Genomic DNA, 19250 nt, shown 5'->3' on the forward strand with positions numbered 1-19250 from the left:
AGGAGTGAAAGTACTCTATGCAAAAAAGTACTTCAGAAGAACAATGTAGAAAAATGCTAGGGCAATAAACAAGAATACATTTGTGAGTATATTCTGTGTCAGACACTGTACAAAGCATTTTTTAAATCGTCGAATTTTCACAACTCTATGATACGGATACTATTATTCTCCAATTAAAAAAAAGAAAATAGGGTCATAGAGACTACATTTCTTTTCAGAGTCCCAAAACCCCTTGTTCAAAACCAGGACCACCTTGCTGCAAAGCTTCTGACTCTACTACACTATGCCTCTTTAAGATCTGTTCAAAGTTGTTGTTGTTGTTGTTTTAACTCTAAAATGGCTCGTTCTTAAATAAGTACCGCCAGAGGATAGCTCTTTGCAGTTAGCCTGATTTAAACCTATCGATCACCGATGCCCCAGGGTTTTCAGAGTATAGGTTGACCATCTGCCTCTTGGTGCCTAGGTTTCCATCTGGAGCAGCACTTGAGTGAAGTTGCATTGCAGACCGCCCTCGCAAGCTCTTCGAGGCACTATGCCGGTCGGTCCTTCCAGATATTCCGGGCGCTCAAGCAACCTCTGTCAGCACATGCCTTGTCTGACCTTCTCTCCAGGCTGGTGGAGGTGATTGGAGAACATGGAGATGAGATTCAGGTACCACCAAACTCATTCTCCTTCTCTCATGTCAAAGATGAGGACTTAATGACTTTGAGCCTTCTTTTTCTCGCCAATTATCTCAGCCATGTGGGCATATACAATTTATTTTAAAAATTTCTGGATGTGAACTTTTATATTTACAAAAATCACTTTGGGGTGCCTGGGTGGCTCAGTCTGTTAAATGTGCAGCCCTTGATTTTGGCTCAGGTCATGATCTCACAGTTCATGGAATCCAGCCCCGCATCAGGCTCTGCATGGACAGTGGGGAGCCTGCTTGGGACTCTCTCTCTCCCTGTCTCTCTCTGCCCCTCCCCTGTTAGCACACACACACACTCTCTCTCTCTCAAAATGAATAAATAAACTTAAAAAAATCACTTCAAGGCGCATTGTTCTAGAAATTCAGTGGATATTGTTTTATTGAGCCAACAACTGAAAATCCCCTGGTGGCTCCTTGGTTGTTTTTGTTGTTAGTTTTAGTTGACTGGGAATTGGGGAATTATTTGCATTGTTTTTTCCTTTTGCCACCAGCCCCTAGGCTGGCAAAGGACAAAACCAGGATGCTGTTGTGCAGTCTCCCCACCCAGAGAAGAGATCTCCATCATATCTAAGCAGAACACTACCCCTCTCTGTATAACTAACCCTCAGTACACTGAGAAGAGCTGAAGAAGTAATGGAGAGAATAGATGCCACAAGAAGACCCTGTACATAGATCCCAGGCACTGGGGTGCATTACAAGCATCACAAGGGCATTACAAGCTCTGTAGCTTGGGCCAAGCCTTTCTTTCCCTTCTTTTCCATCAGAAAAGTTACTACACCCCAGGAGACTAACACACGTGTGAACTCTAGCCTCTTTTCCTCTTTCTGGACATTAGACGTGCTCTTCAAAATGTCACTGATGTACAGACCTTCTCATACCTCAGCTCTTAATTTCTGGCTCAGATACTGACATTCTGTATTTCAAATGTCCACCATTCCCCTCATCAAGGGGCAATGATTGCCACCTTAGCCTTTGCTTCTCCCTGCTGGATTTAAAATGAGATTGACATGTTGAGGATGTCAGAGCTAGGGAAATAAATCTTGGTGATTACCTGCTAACTGCTAAGCTATCTGAATTTCCTAAGTGGCCGTTAAATTTTGTTTTTAGACTCGGTAAGTTAAAGTAGCATAGATTGTCTAGCACTCAATGATATTAAAATTAGATTTGAATAAAGTTTGTGTTAATTAAATTTATCTTCAGGAAGGGAACAGTAGTTTTAAGCAGTACAAAATGTTATCTTTGCATGTCTGGCAGGGTTATGTAATGGAAGCACTCCTTACATTGGAAGCTGCTGTGGATAACTTGTCTGACTGCTTGAGGAACAGCGATCTCTTAACGGTATTATCTCGGTGAGAAGAAGCTTAATGACTTTTGAAATCAAATATGCTGGACTTAATATTTGAGACATGCCTGAACCTTGGGCAAAATCCAAAGAACAAATCTAGTTTTTGAACTATGACATTTTCTTTAGTTTAAAAAAAAAAAAGAAATTATAACACATACAGACACATGTTATATAAGTAGTTTTACACATCAGAAAGATAGAGAAGAAATGTTAGTTCTAAATAATGCAAATAGTAATCCTTTCTCATTTTCTTTTTTAAGACTTTGAGTACTTTTTCAAATTTTATATAATAATTATCCTGTTTATTTCATTGTAAACAGAAACCAAAACTACTTATTTTTTTGAATGAATATATATAAAACTCGTCTGAACTATCACTAAAAACAGCTGGGATTAATGTCGATTTTATGTGAATATATTCCTATCTTAGGATCTTCCTTTTTTATTTTTATTCCTTTTGCTCCCGCCAATGTTTAATTACCCATTTCAAATCCTTCACAATTCTGTATTCTGTTTATATAATTGAGCTCATTTTGCTTGAAATTGAGTCAGTGATGTTATCATAAATCACACTGAGCCTTGTTTCACTTTTAAGTTGGACATTTTTTATGGATAGGTAATTTTAGTATGATTACTAACATCATACATATTTTTCTATATAAACCTACAGATTTATCTCAATCAGTAAGAATTTAGCAGGAATGTTGATAAAGAGTTTTATCTTTTCAGCCTGAAATAGGCTTAGAGATAATTTCTCATAGATTTTTTAGAAGTGTAAAAAAATTCCTAATAGAATAGAATACTAAACTTTGTACCTATCAGGTACACTTTATTTCTAAATTACTTCTGCCCAAATTCAAACAAAAATATAGGTGAAAGATCAGTAAACTTTACCACCAACCCCTCTTGTTTAGCCTTTCAATATGTATAAGTAGGTATTACGTTTTGTTGTGGTTTTGTTGGTAAGGGTTCTCATTGTTTGTTTTTGTTTTTTTCATAGCTTAAGTTTAGGAATAAGGAAATTTATTACTTTAAGTTTTAGAGTATGGGGGGGGGGAGGTAAAGAATAGATAGTGTTTCCAAAGAATGATTTCCCTCCCTTATAGTTTGTCAGTAGATCTTAAAAGGACTGGCTCTTCACTGAAGCGTGTTGGCTTTCTATTGAACTTTTTTATTTTTATACCCAGCTCTTCATCACCAGATTTAAGCTCTAGCACTAAACTAACAGCAAGCAGAAAGAGCACAGGACAACTAAATGTGAACCCTGGGACAGCCAGTGGCAATACAGCAACCGCAGAACGGAGCCGGCATCAAAGAAGCTTTTCTGTGCCCAAGAAGTTTGGTGTTGTCGACCGATCCTCAGACCCACCCAGGAGTGCCACACTGGACAGAATCCAGGCTTGTACCCAACAAGGCCTCTCCTCAAAAACCAGAAGCTCATCCTCCTTGAAGGACAGCCTCTCAGACCCATCACACATAAACCATCCAACAAACCTATTGGCCACCATCTTTTGGGTCACAGTGGCTTTGATGGAATCTGATTTTGAGTTTGAATACCTAATGGCCTTAAGGCTGTTGAATAGACTACTGGCTCACATGCCACTTGATAAAGCTGAGAACCGAGAAAAACTTGAGAAACTCCAAGGGCAGCTCAAGTGGTCAGACTTCTCAGGGTTGCAGCAGCTACTGCTGAAGGGATTCACCTCCCTCACCACCACTGACCTTACCCTGCAGCTTTTCAGTTTGCTGACACCAGTATCCAAAGTATCCATGGTGGATTCATCCCAAGCCATTGGTAAAGCCAACATCACTCATTCTCTTGCACAGTTCTGATGGTTGTTGTGTTTACGTTTGGTGTAATAAGATAATGGGCTTAGTACATTTAACAATTCTGTTTAGAAATGGTTGTTGGGGAATAGTTTGTCATTTATTCCAAAATTACACATAACGTAAATCTTAAAATTATTTACACTGTAGAAGGCATTTTTAAGGCAATAGCATAAAAGGTACAGAAGTAATGTATACCTATTAATACATATTAATATATATTAATATATAATATATAATATTAATATATTAATATTATTATATATTATAATATATAATATTATAAATATATATTATATAATAATATATTAATAATATATATTAATATATATTAATATGTATTAATTATTTCTTCATGCTTTCTAGATCGAATTGCATATACAGTCAGTTTATTCCATTTTTCTTGTACAGATAAGCATTTTTTTCTCTTTTTTCTTAACTCCTAAATCTTTTTCTTCTTAGCCTTTTTCTTCCTCTTGAAAATTCTCTTGATTCCCTCTTGTTTTGAATTAAGCCAAATCGCCAGCCGTATTTTTAATATTATGACGTGACCCAGACTTCTTTCCATGAAGGTATAGCTTAACACAGTAGTACTAAGCCATTACTTACCATTTTAAAGAGTCTTCTTTTACTGCATTACATGAGCAAGACTTAAATTGGTTGGCTTACATCCTCTCAAACAAGCTTTTCTTAAAATATGCTTTCTGATAAAAGTTTCAAACTAGTGTTTTTGTTCGTCTTAATCTGCTTTTAAAAATCTGTGCCAGTCATCCTGATTCACAAACAGTCCACAGCAAGACAGTCACCGTGTCTCAGAATTACAAATCTACTTCAGTGCCTCCTCTGTAACTGGCGTCATCGTTGTACGTTTTTTCCCTGGATTTTGTGTTCAAAAGACTGCTTTTGCATCCCCTCAGAATAAAATCTGCAATATTCCTTCCCACTGTTAACAGTTAAAATGTACCAAATTCAGCTGTCTCCACTGCATCTTCTCCGATCCAGGGTTTCCACTGAACGTGTTGTGTCTCCTGCCCCAGCTGATTCAGCATTTTGAAAATCCCAATCAGTTCTGCAAGGATATAGCCGAAAGGATTGCGCAGGTATGACTTCTGGTTCCACACTCAAGTGGGTCGATATGGGCCTTCAGGAAGGTCCAACGCGGAACAGCAATTACCCAGAGAGGGAAATGAGTTTCCCAAAACCTGAGAATAATGATTGAGATTGCTAGTAATTGACGTCTCTGAGTAGCTGATGCACATTGTCTTTTGGTTTCATGATCGAGAAGACAGGTGGAAAGAATTTGTGAAAATCATAGTAGCTAATTACTGAGATAAGCGCTTTTGCAGCTTACCAAAAAAACCAAAATATATATCAATGTGTTTTCCAGATTCCGGAGCAAAATTGCAAACCTATCTTTTGGCACAATTGCTAACACATCTCCCTATTTATCAGGCAACTTTATCCCTAATTGATTCTCTTCTTTTAAAAGGTGTGTTTGGAAGAGAAGAACCCCAAACTTTCCAATCTTGCGCATGTCATGACCCTTTATAAGACACACAGCTACACGAGGGACTGTGCCACATGGGTCAACGTGGTCTGCCGATACCTTCATGAAGCATATGCTGACATCACCTTGAATATGGTGACCTACCTGGCAGAGGTAAACTCTTCATTAGGGACAAACCTATTATCGTTTCCACGGCTAAAATATTTATATGGAATGGATAATAATCTCTTAATTTCATTTACTGAGTGCCTATTATATATTATCATAGATGCTATATGGAATCTTTTTAAATCTTCACAGCAAGCCACTGATGTAGATTCTATTATAACAAAGAATCTGAGGCCCAACCAGGTTAAATAATCTGCCATATGTTTAAAGCCAGCCTTTGAACTGAGGTATAACCCACCTCAAAAGCTTAAAATCCTTCTTTTTACTACAGTAATACGTGTCAGAACATTCCAAAAATGGAGAAATGTTATCTTAATTACCCCAGGTGTTCATATGTTATTTAAGGAGTTACTATGTGGCTTGATATATTTATTTTATTTATTTTTTTTTTAATTTTTTTTTTCAACTTTTTTTTTTTTTTTTTTTTTTTTTTTGGGACAGAGAGAGACAGAGCATGAACGGGGGAGGGGCAGAGAGAGAGGGAGACACAGAATCGGAAACAGGCTCCAGGCTCCGAGCCATCAGCCCAGAGCCTGACGCGGGGCTCGAACCCACGGACCGCGAGATCGTGACCTGGCTAAAGTCAGACGCTTAACCGACTGCGCCACCCAGGCGCCCCAGTGGCTTGATATATTTAATGGTTGTTGGCTCTGAACCAATTACCCAGCATATATTTTGAAGTAAACTTTTTATCTTCCTTTTTAAGTTTGTTTTTAAAACCGGAATGAGATTCTTTTGTGCCCATAGAAATGTGTTTCTAGCACACTTGTTCCAAGCCCCTGTTGTCCATTGGTGCTGGAGATACACAGCAAATGAAATGTATTCTGTGCAGCACCTCCAGTCACCCACTAGCTTAACCCACTAGGTCACGAAACCCATGAGGCAAGTGGTCACTGACAGCCACCTCGGGTTAGCATATTCACTATTGCTTTTGTCTGAGGGATATGCATGCATACGTCTTGCCAGGGCCTTTTTGGAAGTGATGAGGACGGTACCTTCAAACTTTTCTTTCAGATATGTCAACAGTGTAGGGTGCAGATAAGTTACAGAATCAATCATTGTCTGAAAGGTTCCGTAAGACTGAACCTGAACCTAGAAGAGGGTCCTTGCCCCCTCCATCTGCGTTGACAGTTGGTCCTGCAGGATTTTGATTTGCAGTCTGGGTCAGCAATGTGTGAGCTGTATTCAGAATGTCAACACCCCAAAGAGCCTCTCTTATATGCCACCCTGCTGCTTTTGACAATCACCTTGGTGACATCTGCCCCACAAGAGCCACTGAGAAAACACACACGTACCGGAATAACTGACGCAAATGCCCTGCTTACAGACGATGCCTGTTTTAAAACAAAGTGAAGTGTAAGTTAGCAAGGAGGCAAGACGTGTTTAGATCACTAGGCAGAGTCAGTCAGAGAAAGACAAATTTCATATGATTTCACTCATGTGGAATTTAAGAAACAAAACAGATGAACATAGGGGAAGGGAGAGGGAGGCAAACCATAAGAGACTCTTAACTACAGGGGCGCCTGGGTGGCGCAGTCGGTTGAGCGTCCGACTTCAGCCAGGTCACGATCTCGCGGTCCGTGAGTTCGAGCCCCGCGTCAGGCTCTGGGCTGACGGCTCGGAGCCTGGAGCCTGTTTCCGATTCTGTGTCTCCCTCTCTCTCTGCCCCTCCCCCGTTCATGCTCTGCCTCTCTCTGTCCCAAAAATAAATAAAAAAAAAAAAAAAACGTTGAAAAAAAAAAATAAATAAAAAAAATAAAAAAAAAATTAAAAAAAAAAAAAAAAAAGAGACTCTTAACTACAGAGAACAAACTGAGGGTTCCTGGAGGGGAGGTGGGTGGGGGCTGGGCTAAATGGGTGATGGGCATTAAGGAGGGCATTTGTTGGGTTGAGCATTGGGTGTTACATGTAAGTGATGAATCACTGAATTCTCCTCCTGAAACCATTGTTAACTACGCATTAACTAACTTGAATTTAAATTTTTTTTTAATAAATAAATAGAAGAAGGAAAAAAATAAAATGTAGAATTTAAAAAGCTTCGCAAATACAAATGGGATGTGGCATATACATACGTACATATTATTCGGACTTAAAAAGGGATGAAGCACTGACACAGGCTGCCATATGGATGAACCTTGACAACTTTATGCTACGTGACATAAGCCAGACACATAAGTACAAATATTATTGGATTCCACTTGTACAAGGTGCACAGAATAGGCAAATCTACAGAGACAGAAAGTAGAATAGTGGTTACCCAGGGCTGGGGGCAGGGGGTGATGGAGAGTTAGTGTTTTACGGTTAGCAGAGTGTTTATTTGGGATGATGAACAAATTCTGGAAGTAAATAGTGGCAGTGGTCACACAACAATGTGAATGCACTTTATGCCACTGAATTATACACTTAAAAATGGTCAAAATGGTAACTTTATATTATATATATATATATATAATATACATGTTATATATATATATGTTATATATATTTTTTCACTGTGAAAATAAATAAGTGAAATAAATAAATAAGTGAAAGTAAATAAATAAGAATAGATTACCTAATTTGTTGTATTCAGCATTTGTCACAAATTGTCACTACAGATTTTGTTATCAACTTAATTTCCCACCATGCATAAGATATACTAACTCCTATTTCAAGCACATATGTATAATTGTAGATCACTGTGGTCAGGATTGCCAGTGAATCTGTTCTGTTCACTTAACAGTAATTTCGTGTGTGTATTTACATGTGTTGACATAGCTCACATAGTGTCATTTTCAACAACTGTGGGATTCTAACAGGTTAAGATAACACAATTTGCTTAAACGTCTCCTCTTTTGCTTATATTCATAACTTTTTTCTATTACAAGTGGTTCTTTTATGTAGACTTCTTATCAGATAATATTCAGGTTATTTCTTCTGGTGGCACTTCCCAAAGTTACTATCCAGGTGAAGGAATACACAAATGTAGTTGTACACGTTTGGGAAATTGGTCTCACAGACACTTTCCCAGTTTACGATACTGTCAACAATGTATAAATGTGTTTTCCCATATCCTCACTATATCTTATTACTCTATTCCTGTTTTCAACCTAATATTTTTATTGGTACTTTAAAATTATTCTCTTTATGTATTTCCTTTCTAGGAATATATTTCATTTTTCCACACAATAGATTTGTATAATTGCCCATTTCCTCCTACATTAACTGCTCAGTTATTTCTTTTGACCACTTTTGATGTGAAATTTCAGCATATATTTGCATCCTTTCTACAGTTCTTTATTTAGAATAGTAATCTTTTATCCTGATAAACGTCACTTAGATTTTCTCATTAGTTTGCTTTCCTTTTTGAAAATATTGTTGATATCGTAGTATATGTCCATAAAAGAAAGTTTCGTAGGTACAGAAAAGAAGGGGAAGAGAACAGGAGGAGGAGGTGAAGTAAAGAAAAATCATCCAAAATAATTACATTATCTAGAGATTTCTTTCCTTTATTAAATAACACACACCCATTCACATTGATTTTAGCATCATCTATTACACAGAAATTATATATCCTTCCTCTTTCAATTAATATTATCTTATATCTTTTACCATCTTTAAAAATGCCATTCTATTGATGATATGATATTTTATCATGCAATTTACCACAATTTATGTATCCATTTCCCTAGTGTTCAGCATTTATATTACTTACAGAGCTATTTTGTTTAGGTTTTTTTTGTGAGTTTCTTACCATCATAAAAAACACCTTAGTAAAATCTCATATATAAATCTTAATGTCTGTCTCTAGGTTTGGAAAAGTTCCTAGAAGTACATAACTAGTTCAAAAGACATAAATTGTTCTTAGTACTCTGGATGTCAATCGCCAAATTATCCAAGTTACATTTCCACTGATGTTACATTTCCATCTTATATCCTCACCAATACCGACTATTATCACTTGCTAAACTTTGCCAGTTTGATAACCAATAACTTGTGTCTTTTGTTTTAATATGTAATTTTCAATAATTGGTGGCATTCGATGCTTTCCTTTTGAGGTTTATTTTGTTGTATTTCATTTGTAAATGTGGTATTTATATACTCAAACCTGCTTACATTGCCTTTAATGATAACCTTATGCCTTCAGTAGTTAGGATTTTCTTTTCCTTCCTAAGGAAACGTGCGATCTTAAAGGTGTTGGGAAGCATCGGTGCTTGTGTATGAAAAGGCTGGAGTCTCACTGACTGACCTGTGCCTTGCCTCCCACAGCTGCTGGAGAAGGGTCTCCCAAGCATGCAGCAGCCCCTCCTCCAGGTGATCTACAGTCTGCTCAGCTACATGGATCTGTCAGTCGTGCCTGTAAAGCAGTTTAATGTGGAAGTTCTGAAGACCATTGAAAAATATGTCCAAGTGAGTATTTGGATACCTTCACTTAAGAACTACGATGTTTCCAGAGTCATCCCAGAAAGACTGAGGCTTCGCTTGTAGCTTATCCTTGGCTGTAGAACTGTATGGGCGCCAGGCTGCACATTCATGCGTTGATATCCCTAACGCCCTGAGAGCAGTCAGGTGTGGTGGCCGACCACACCGCGAGTGACATACTGAGGAGAAAGACAGGACCAAGCTGAGGCATTTCTGAGCCCCTCAGAGGATGCAGTTCTGCCTCTTGGGGCTCACAGGCCGGGTACTGAAAGCAGGTACCTGGCTGGGAGGGCCCAGCAGGGTTGTATTTGTGGTTTCCTATTTCAAAGAAGGAGAAGGAACCTAGGGCAGGTGTTTCAACATACAAAGGGTTAATTCAGGGATTAAAATTGTCACTTGAGAGTTGAGGACAGTAAGGTTAAGCAACCTGCATGAATGTATTTGAAAATACTACAACAAACAAACACAGGAGTGTACTTGTTGAGTTGCAGAGTTCAAGGGCAGATGCTAGGTTCTATCTGGTTGAACTCATTGGCAAAGCCATACAATGTCAATGTTAGACGTTTTTACCCCATCATCACTTGAATACCACGTTGCTTGCGGAAATTATTTAATGCTAAAAATGATTTCCAAGCCTTTTTTATTGTCCGTGTTTTAAGTGGCATTTCTCCGAAAGTAGTCGTGCACTTGGTAGGCATTCAGTAACACTTTCTCACTTCACAGCAGTCCTGAGGGCCAGGTGTCCAGTTCCTATTTGTCTACAAACCCCTTTCCCCTAGTGCAAAGAAAAAATTGTTTTACTAGACTGCCTATTCTAACTAACTCAGGACTGTGGGCTATCTCTGTTATTCGATATCTTATCTTGAATGGGGACTGATTTCACATTCAAATCATGACCTCCCATTGTGCAGAATTTAAGAGGGAAGGAAATGTGTTTTATTTCATGTGCTCTTATTCCACAGGCTGGGTAAATAATAATAATAACTTTTATCAAGTTCGCTTATCTGTGCTCAATATTTTTATGGGAGAAGCCCATCAGCCTGCCTGGGGCCTGTCAGGGAGACAAAGATCGAAAAACAAAGTGAGTCTCACAGAAAGAGTAGGCATGTGATAATCCATTAAGGAGAGGAAGGGCATTCCAGGACAACGGAACAAGGAAAGAGCTTGCCTGGTATGAGGAACTCCAAGGTTAGCCTGGGGGGAGGTTACTTCTGTAGGCTGTGCTCAACGTGTGTGGACTCCACACTGCCCACCAGAGGGAGCCCTTGGAGGAGTTTAGGCAGGGAAGCAGCATGGTCTGAAAAGTTCTAGAAAGATCACTGTAGCTGGGGTGGGTATGCTGGACTTCAATAGCGGCTGCAAGTAGGGAGACCAATTAAGAGGCCATTGAAATAGGAGAACCACCAAGGAAGACAGAGACTGGAGGTGGGGAGAATGTTGAGAGTGAGTGGCCAGTAGCATAAATGCATTGGGTTTTTTTTTTTATTCGTACCAAAGAGCTACCTCATTGACCAAAATGGTACCTTGTACTTTTAAACTTCTATTTATTTGAATATGGACAAAATTTGGTATTTTCTTATTTGCTTGTTTCCTAAATGTATCTTCTCATCTGTATAAATTTTTTATGTCATTTGCCTTTTACATATGATGGAACTTCCTGCACTATTTTAAATCTGTGAATTCTGACTGATCATAAGAAGTTTCAGTAGTTGGGGATTGATGTGTTTTTAAAAATGAAATTGTTTTTAACCATTGAATGTTTTATTCCCGTCAGAGTGTTCACTGGAGAGAAGCTTTGAATATCCTGAAGCTGGTGGTTTCTCGATCTGCCAGTCTAGTTTTGCCTTCCTACCAGCACAGTGACCTCTCAAAGATAGAAATACATCGAGTGTGGACCAGTGCTTCTAAGGAATTACCTGGAAAAACCCTAGACTTTCACTTTGATATTTCAGAGGTATGTTATCTGTTTCTGTAAATCTCAGCAGCGAGAACAGGCGACAAAGGTCAAAACTAGTTGTCTGGGGAAGGAGAGACTTATTTTACATTTACTTCAAAGTAAGTTTTCTAAGGCCTGCATTAGGTTCTGGTTTTTAGGAACACAGTGAATGTCGTATTCATTGGGGCTCCAATTGGCAGCATTTAAAAATAGAAACTAGCCTCAGCTATATAAAAATGATTTTTTTGAAAGAGATAACTTTAAAATAGAATGACCATAAGCATTTTAGGGGCACCTGGGTGGCTCAGTCGGTTGAGCATCCGACTTCAGCTCAGGTGGTTATCTCGCAGTTCATGAGTTCAAGCTCCATGTCTGGCTCTGTGCTGACAGCTCAGAGCCTGGAGCCTGCTTCGGATTCTGTATCTCCCTCCTTCTCTGCCCTTCCTCTGCTCCCACTCTGTCTCTCTGTCTGTCTCTCTCTCTCTCTCTCTCTCTCTCTGTCTGTCTCTCTCTCTCTCTCAAAGATAAAATAACATTTAAAAAAATTTTTTTAAGGAATGATCATAAGCATTTTAAAGCCTGACCTCATTTCTTTATCTGACAGGTATCATGTCCTATCTTTATATCCACAACTTTGCTCCCTGACCTCCCAGCCAGACCAGCAAATGACTGAGATTTAAAGAGACACAGAATCTGCCTTTACGGTTGTTTCCCCAAGTGACATGACTTTTTAGACCAGTAAAATGATCTGTATTCTTGCCTCAAGGGAGCGGGAAGGAAGGAGAAAGGGGACTAGTGAACCAAGCCAAGGAATCAGGAAGAAAAGAGAGGTTGGGGGGCACCTGGGTGGCTCAGTCGGTTAAGATCTGACCTCACCTCAGGTCATGACCTCGAGGTTTTGTGAGTTTGAACCCTGCATTGGGCTCTCTGCTGTCAGCACAGAGCCTGCTTTGGGTCCTCTGTCCCCCTCTGCCTCCACCCGTCCCCTGCTCACTTGTACGTTCTCTCTCTTGCTCTTTCTCTCTCAAAAATAAATAAGCATTAAATTTTTAAAAAGAAAAAGAAAAGAGAGGGTGGAAGGTAGTCAGATCTGCCTGCTGCTCTGAGAATGGACATTTGGGAAGCCTGTACCAACTCTAAGATGCACAAATACTTTGCTCTCCTGTCTCGCTTACCCCGTGACCCATAAGCCCACCAAAACAGAAACTATACTCTGTCCATTTTGTAACCAGGGTCTGGTACAGAGTCTGGTGCATTACAGGTACTTAACAAACATTCTTCAACACTGCTGAATGAGTAAGTCCACTGAAGGAATAAACTAGATCTGCTTGTGTGAAACTTACTTGCTCTATTAAGTAGCTAGGTTGTAGTCAGCTTGGGTTTTTTCACACCGTGATCTCAGTGACCTTCTATCATTTCAGTATCCAGGTTAAGATACTCTTTTGCTGCTATTGTGATACCTGCATCTATAGTTCGTGTGTCTGATATTAAGGTGTCCAATCAATAATTTTTTCCATTTGTAACATTCCTTTTTCACATTGCTGGCGGGGAAAGCTACTTTTATTCTTTGGAGTTTGTTCTGTTCCAAAGGGGTACAGAAAGCATGCAGCCACTGGGCTGCACGCCCCAGGGACGGAGCTGCTCCAGAATAAAGAGCCTGGAGAACCAGACGGAGACTTTCCGGCTGGTGTCTACCACCTCTGAGGGTAGGCCCACAAATGGGATCCTGCAGCCCCACTGGGGCTCAAGTTTGGGTGGTGCTGCCTACCCAGCTGCCACCTGGCCGTGTGTGAAATGAACTCTCAGGAAGTGAAATTTCCAAAGCGTTGCCCAAGTACCTGCCCTGAACTCATTCATTTAAATAACTGAAAAGATACAATCACTCTAAGTAGATTTTAAATAACTGAGAGTATATAGAGATTGGTGACCAAAGGTTGGGAAGACGGGAAGGAATTTTGGCCTCTTGTTAGAATGATAAGAAATTCTTTTAAGCTTAATCTGAAAACTATTTGCTTTCCTGAATGTTTTGCTTCTGATCTTTACCAGTGGTTTAAGAACAAGCAATTGGATTTGTCTTCAGCTGCTAAAGAGGGTGGGAAAATGTTAACGATGTAAAATGATTTAGAATGTATATTTGAACGTGGGGCACCTGGTGGCTCAGTCGGTTAAGCATCTGACTCTTGATTTCAACTCCGGTCATGATTTCATGGTTCACGAAATCGAGCCCCACATCAGGCTCTGTGCTGATAGTGTGGAGCCTGCTTGGGATTCTCTCTGTCTCCCTCTCTCCCTACCCCTCCTGTGCTCACTCTTTCTTTCTTTCTCTCTCTCTCTCTCTCAATATAAATAAACTTAAAAAAAATCAGAATGTGTATTTGAACATCAGGAAAATGAGCCTACTTGTAACACTGAACTTCTCTAAGGTTTAATCAAATAGGCAATGTTTGGTTGCTGCTGGGTGGAGCGATCCCATATTCCACAGAACTATTGAACAGATAGAAGAGTGAGATTTTGTATTCTTTTCTGTCAAGACACCAATCATCGGGAGGCGATACGATGAGCTGCAGAATGCCTCTGGGCGCGATGGGAAGCCCAGGGCGATGGCCGTCACCAGGAGCACATCCTCTACCTCATCAGGCTCCAACTCCAATGTCCTTGTTCCTGTTAGCTGGAAAAGGCCCCAGTATTCTCAGGTATAGAATCCTAGTCCCTGGGATTGGAAGAGAGAGCTCAGGGAGACCTCTCGAGCCCAACTGCCCATGTGATCCCGGGTTCCTCCATCACCATCCTGGCATTGCCCACGTAGGCATCAACACTTCAGTGATGAGTATCCCGTGGCACCCCAAGGGACCCTGTCTTATCTTGGAAAAGCTCATTTCATTGAGTTGAAGTCTGACATTTGCCGCTGCTACCCATTGGTCCTAGCTCTCTTTAGACTTAGGAAATGAAATGTGATCTCTCACCTTCAGAGAGATAAAGAAACCCTCTCCCCTCTACCACTCATTCCAGTGAGTTCTCTTTTCTCCAAAGACTATATCCTTAGTTCTCCCAACCAGTTCTATACAATAGGGCTTCATAAGAATGCAGAATCTGCCCTTCCGGTTGCTTCCTCAAGCCACACTGCTTTTTATTTTATTGTTTGAAGGTTTTTTTTTTTTTAATATAATTTATTGTCAAATTGGCTAACATACAGTGTGTACAGTGTGCCCTTGGTTTGGGAGGTAGATAGGTAAGCGATGAACCACGGGAATCTACCCACACTGCTTTTTAGACCAGTAAAATGATCTAAATTCTTACCTTGATGGAGACGGGAAGGGGGAGGGAAGGGACTAGTGAGTGAAGCTAAGGAATCAGAAAGGAAAAAGAGGGTGGAAAGTAGTCAGATTTCCTGCTGCTCTGTGAATGAATACTGGGGAGGCCTGTACTTTCTCTAAAAGGTGCAAACACTTTGCATTCCAGTCGCCGTTCTGACTGCTGTCCCCTAAGCATGCACTCCAGTGGTCTCCATGGACAGTCTGAGCTATGTGGAGCAGAACCGGCCGCTGGATCTCTCTGTAGTTCTCTGTCTGTAGATCTCTCTCTCAGTACAGCCTAAGACCGTATTTGCTCAATGGGCAACTGCATTAATGTCATCAGGCTTGCCATCGAGTAAAACCTCTGCATTATTCAGACCTCTTTGGTGACATTAATCACCTTAAGTGGAAAAGGAATTTATTAACTCTCATGGCTTGGCTTCAAGCACAGCTGGATTCTAGTACACAAAATGAGGAACTGGGTCCTTAGACTCCCTCTCCCCTTCTCACTGTCCTCGCCTTCCCTTCCCAGTCTTGGCCCTCCTTTCGTCTCCGGTGATTTCATTCTGAGGCAGACTCTTCTCTTATGAAGCACCAAAAACTTTGAGCAGCTCCAGATTTATATGGTCTTTGGCTCCGATGATTTCAGGTCAAAGGCATTCCCTTCCCAACATCTGAAGCAATTCTAGAAGGACTCTTGCTGCACGTGTGAGGGAGGCAAAGCCCCACTTAGTGGGAGAGGAGCTGTTTCTGCGATAAAAAGAGGGACCGTATTACTGGAAGAAGGCCAAATGGGTGGGCGCTGAGCAGAGAACACTTTGCACACGTGCAGGACTCGCCTTCACCCTCCAGGGTTGGAGGAGTGGAATATATAGCATGGGGCCTGCTGGAACATGGCTGGTTCTCAGTAAGGGTTCACTGAGCTGTTGAGTAAGAGAGCCTACGATGCATTCTTAGGGATTTGGAAAAGAGAAGAAAAATAGACATCCCAACACCCATGTTCCTCTGTATGGATTCCTTCCCCGAATGTAAGATGCCCACTAAAACTTAGGGAAATATTTTAGCAAATCTCTTGCCATTCTCCAACATTAAGGTCTTCCTGTCTTTGGCCTTGATAAAATACTGTATTGGGTGTCCCTTCTATAATGTGGAAAGAAGAATGCAGTGAGCCAAATCCCATTAAGAAAGAAAAGCTATGAGCACTGTTGGCCTCCTAGCAGTCTCCACGTTAACTTAGATCAGATTAAAGGGGAAAAATCATTTTACAGGGTCAGAAAGATTGCTTTAAGAGCATCTCTGAAGTAATTAACATTTTTTAGGCTCTGGCTTACTCTTCCTTTTCATTCTCAACTCTCCAATTATCCCGAGACCTAGTTCATCTATGTCATTGGAAAATGTGATGGTTTATGGAAGAATCTCCGTGCTTAAGTGGCTGAAAAATAAGGCTCATGAAGAAAAGCAAAAGGAATTGAATCTGTTTAACTTTAGGGAGAATAAATTGAGAAAGACTTAATATGGCTTACAGATAATTGAATTCTTTAATGCTGCAGAAAGTAAAGTTATTCTCCCATTTGAGGAAAATAAATGTGTGCTAGAACATAATAGATTTAATTTAGGTGAAAGGAAAGCCTTGCTAATGCTGGAAGTTGTAACAGACAAGAAAAGATTATCAAGGGGAGTCACGAATATCTGCTGAGTTTCACACCCCTCCCTCAGGAAAACGTAGATCAGCACTGTCAAGTAGGAACATAGTGTGTGTCTTGTTTTTAAACTTTGTAAAAGTTGCCTTTTTTAAAAAAGTAAAAAGAAATAGGTAAAATCAATTTTAATAACATGTTTTAGTTAGCCTAATATATCTCAAACATTATTACTTCAATATGCAACCAATAGTTTGCAATATTAATGAGATATTTTGCATTCTCTTTTTTCATACCAAGTCTTTGTGTGTTTTACATCTCAATTCCCACCACATTTCAGGGACCATAGCCCTTTGTGGCTAATAGCTATAGTATGGAAACAGGTTCGATCACAGAACTCCATGATTAAAATGTGTTTGTGTGTCTCTTTTCCAGAAGAGGACAAAAGAGAAGTTGGTGCACGTCCTTTCTCTGTGTGGCCAAGAAGTAGGATTAAGCAAAAATCCATCAGTAAGTTCCATCATATATCACATTCATGTTGGTACCATATCATTTTTACCTTTGATCTTTTTACCTTTAGAGAAGTCCTCTATGAATTACAGGTATGATATCCACCATCATACCCATACTAGATCATACTCATAGGCTACTTCTTTCCACACTAAGATTTTTAATCTCACTTAGTTCAGAAACAGTGAATGATTTTGTTAGCTATTTGCTCTAGTTGGTCTATAAATAGCACTGTTCCTTTCATTTTTTAAAATTCTTTGGATTTTGTTATAAATATGCCCAGACTACATTAATATGTATATGTATATTAATTAAATATAAATAAAATATATAATTATATAATTATTTATTACATATAATAAAATATAAAAATAAAAAAATATATATATATATGACTATCTCCTGCACCATATTTAATATACATTCTTTTGGGGTATAATTTTACTCTGCGTATGCACACCCCTTCCTATGATGTCATTATTTGACTCATGCAGAATAGGGATCAAAATAATGATATATCATTATAGTTTTTTTCTCTTACATACATCCACTGATGTTACAGTTAAAACAATAACATGCCATTGCGCTTTGGAATAAATGAATAATCACAGTATTAGAACTTAGCTAATATAAAATTTAGCTTTTATAAAATTTAGCTAATTCAGGTTGTCTGTGAGACTGTCGTAGCAAAAGCAATAAAGATCTCAGGGTCTGGTTTCACCCGGGTATCTCAACCTCTTTGTTATTAGTAAAAAATAAATAGCTAACTAATTTCCCAAGTGAAGTAAGAATTAGCAAACAATTGCTCAGGGGAGCTGTCTCTGAAATCTCAAAATGTATCTATTAACGTAGTTCACGAGCAGGTGAAATGTTAGAGGCTCGTAAATACTTGCTAAAGTGCAGATCGGTGTTTCTTACCGTCCGGAACGTGCCCCTGCCAGCCAGCAGCTAAGCTCAGCTTATGATCAGTAGATCAGTGGGTTTGTTGCTGCTCCTGCGACCTTACTGAGGGCAGAGGGGACGAGGTGACAGTGGCAGGGTGGGCGGAGAGAGAGTGACAAGCGCCCTTTCCCTCTGCGGGGCGGCCCTCCAGCGAGGACCGTCTCCTATTGCCGTTCTGGCTGGCACGTCCTCCTCAGATCTCAACTGCTTGCTTCCGTGCTAGAAATGTTTACCCAGAGTATGTTACCGGTCGGTCAGAGAGGCAGTGCTAACTGGGAAGAAGAGCCTTCAACTGAGGAAGCCTGCATTCTAGCCGCGTCTCTCACGAGCTAGTTGCCTGGCCTTCAGTGCTATTTCTCTCATAGACCCACTTGCAATCCCTGAGCAAACTGTGTGTCGCGGGCCATTGCGTGAGAACATGGTGCAAGTCACAGGACTGTTCTTAAACACTGGAGGAAAGGGGGACATTTCAAATCCATTCATTCTTTTTACTTTTCAGAGGCACTTGTTATATTAAATAAATACAAACGATTTGCCTGCTTCTCAAGGAAGACTAGATAGACATTATGATGGCTAAAAAAAATCATACCGTTCACTTTTATTTAATATCAATCTATGTTCGGGAGAGACTGGATAGCAAAACATTGAGGTCCACTTACAGTTTATTTCTACAAAGTTCTACTAAAATGTCCCAGTGGGAAAAAAACTAAACACAGAAGATGGTTCTAAGATTATTAACATTCAAGAGGTCTTAATAGGAAAAAAAAAAAAGTTTTGTTCCGTTTATACCAACAGGAAGGGAATTTAGGTAGAAATTACGAGCATGGCTGCTCACATACTCGTCTGTAATTCAAATGAGCAAGGACTGTAGTATTTGTCCTCTGTGTCTTATTCTTTATTGGTTCCTGGTTTATCTCTGAAAGGGTTAAATGCTTTGTACTCACAGGCCATTCTATAATAACGTATCTTTGTATCAGTAGTCCTTAAAATATT

At 39.7% G+C, this 19250-nt stretch overlaps 1 protein-coding gene across 12 annotated transcripts in view; it reads left to right on the plus strand.

The window, feature by feature from the left end:
- The window catches only part of FRY (FRY microtubule binding protein), a 340234-nt gene that overhangs the window by 279470 nt on the left and 41514 nt on the right, over nucleotides 1-19250 (plus strand). For all 12 annotated transcript variants that reach the window (XM_042948349.1, XM_042947801.1, XM_042947961.1 and 9 more), the window contains 9 exons: nucleotides 464-651; nucleotides 1946-2040; nucleotides 3224-3831; nucleotides 4866-4963; nucleotides 5353-5523; nucleotides 9787-9927; nucleotides 11714-11893; nucleotides 14407-14568; nucleotides 17241-17315. In XM_042948349.1, coding sequence (XP_042804283.1) covers nucleotides 464-651; nucleotides 1946-2040; nucleotides 3224-3831; nucleotides 4866-4963; nucleotides 5353-5523; nucleotides 9787-9927; nucleotides 11714-11893; nucleotides 14407-14568; nucleotides 17241-17315 — 1718 coding nt within the window. The remainder of the gene's footprint in view (nucleotides 1-463; nucleotides 652-1945; nucleotides 2041-3223; nucleotides 3832-4865; nucleotides 4964-5352; nucleotides 5524-9786; nucleotides 9928-11713; nucleotides 11894-14406; nucleotides 14569-17240; nucleotides 17316-19250) is intronic.

Source organism: Panthera leo, chromosome A1 (genome assembly GCF_018350215.1).
Source record: "Panthera leo isolate Ple1 chromosome A1, P.leo_Ple1_pat1.1, whole genome shotgun sequence".
Lineage (NCBI taxonomy): Eukaryota > Metazoa > Chordata > Mammalia > Carnivora > Felidae > Panthera > Panthera leo.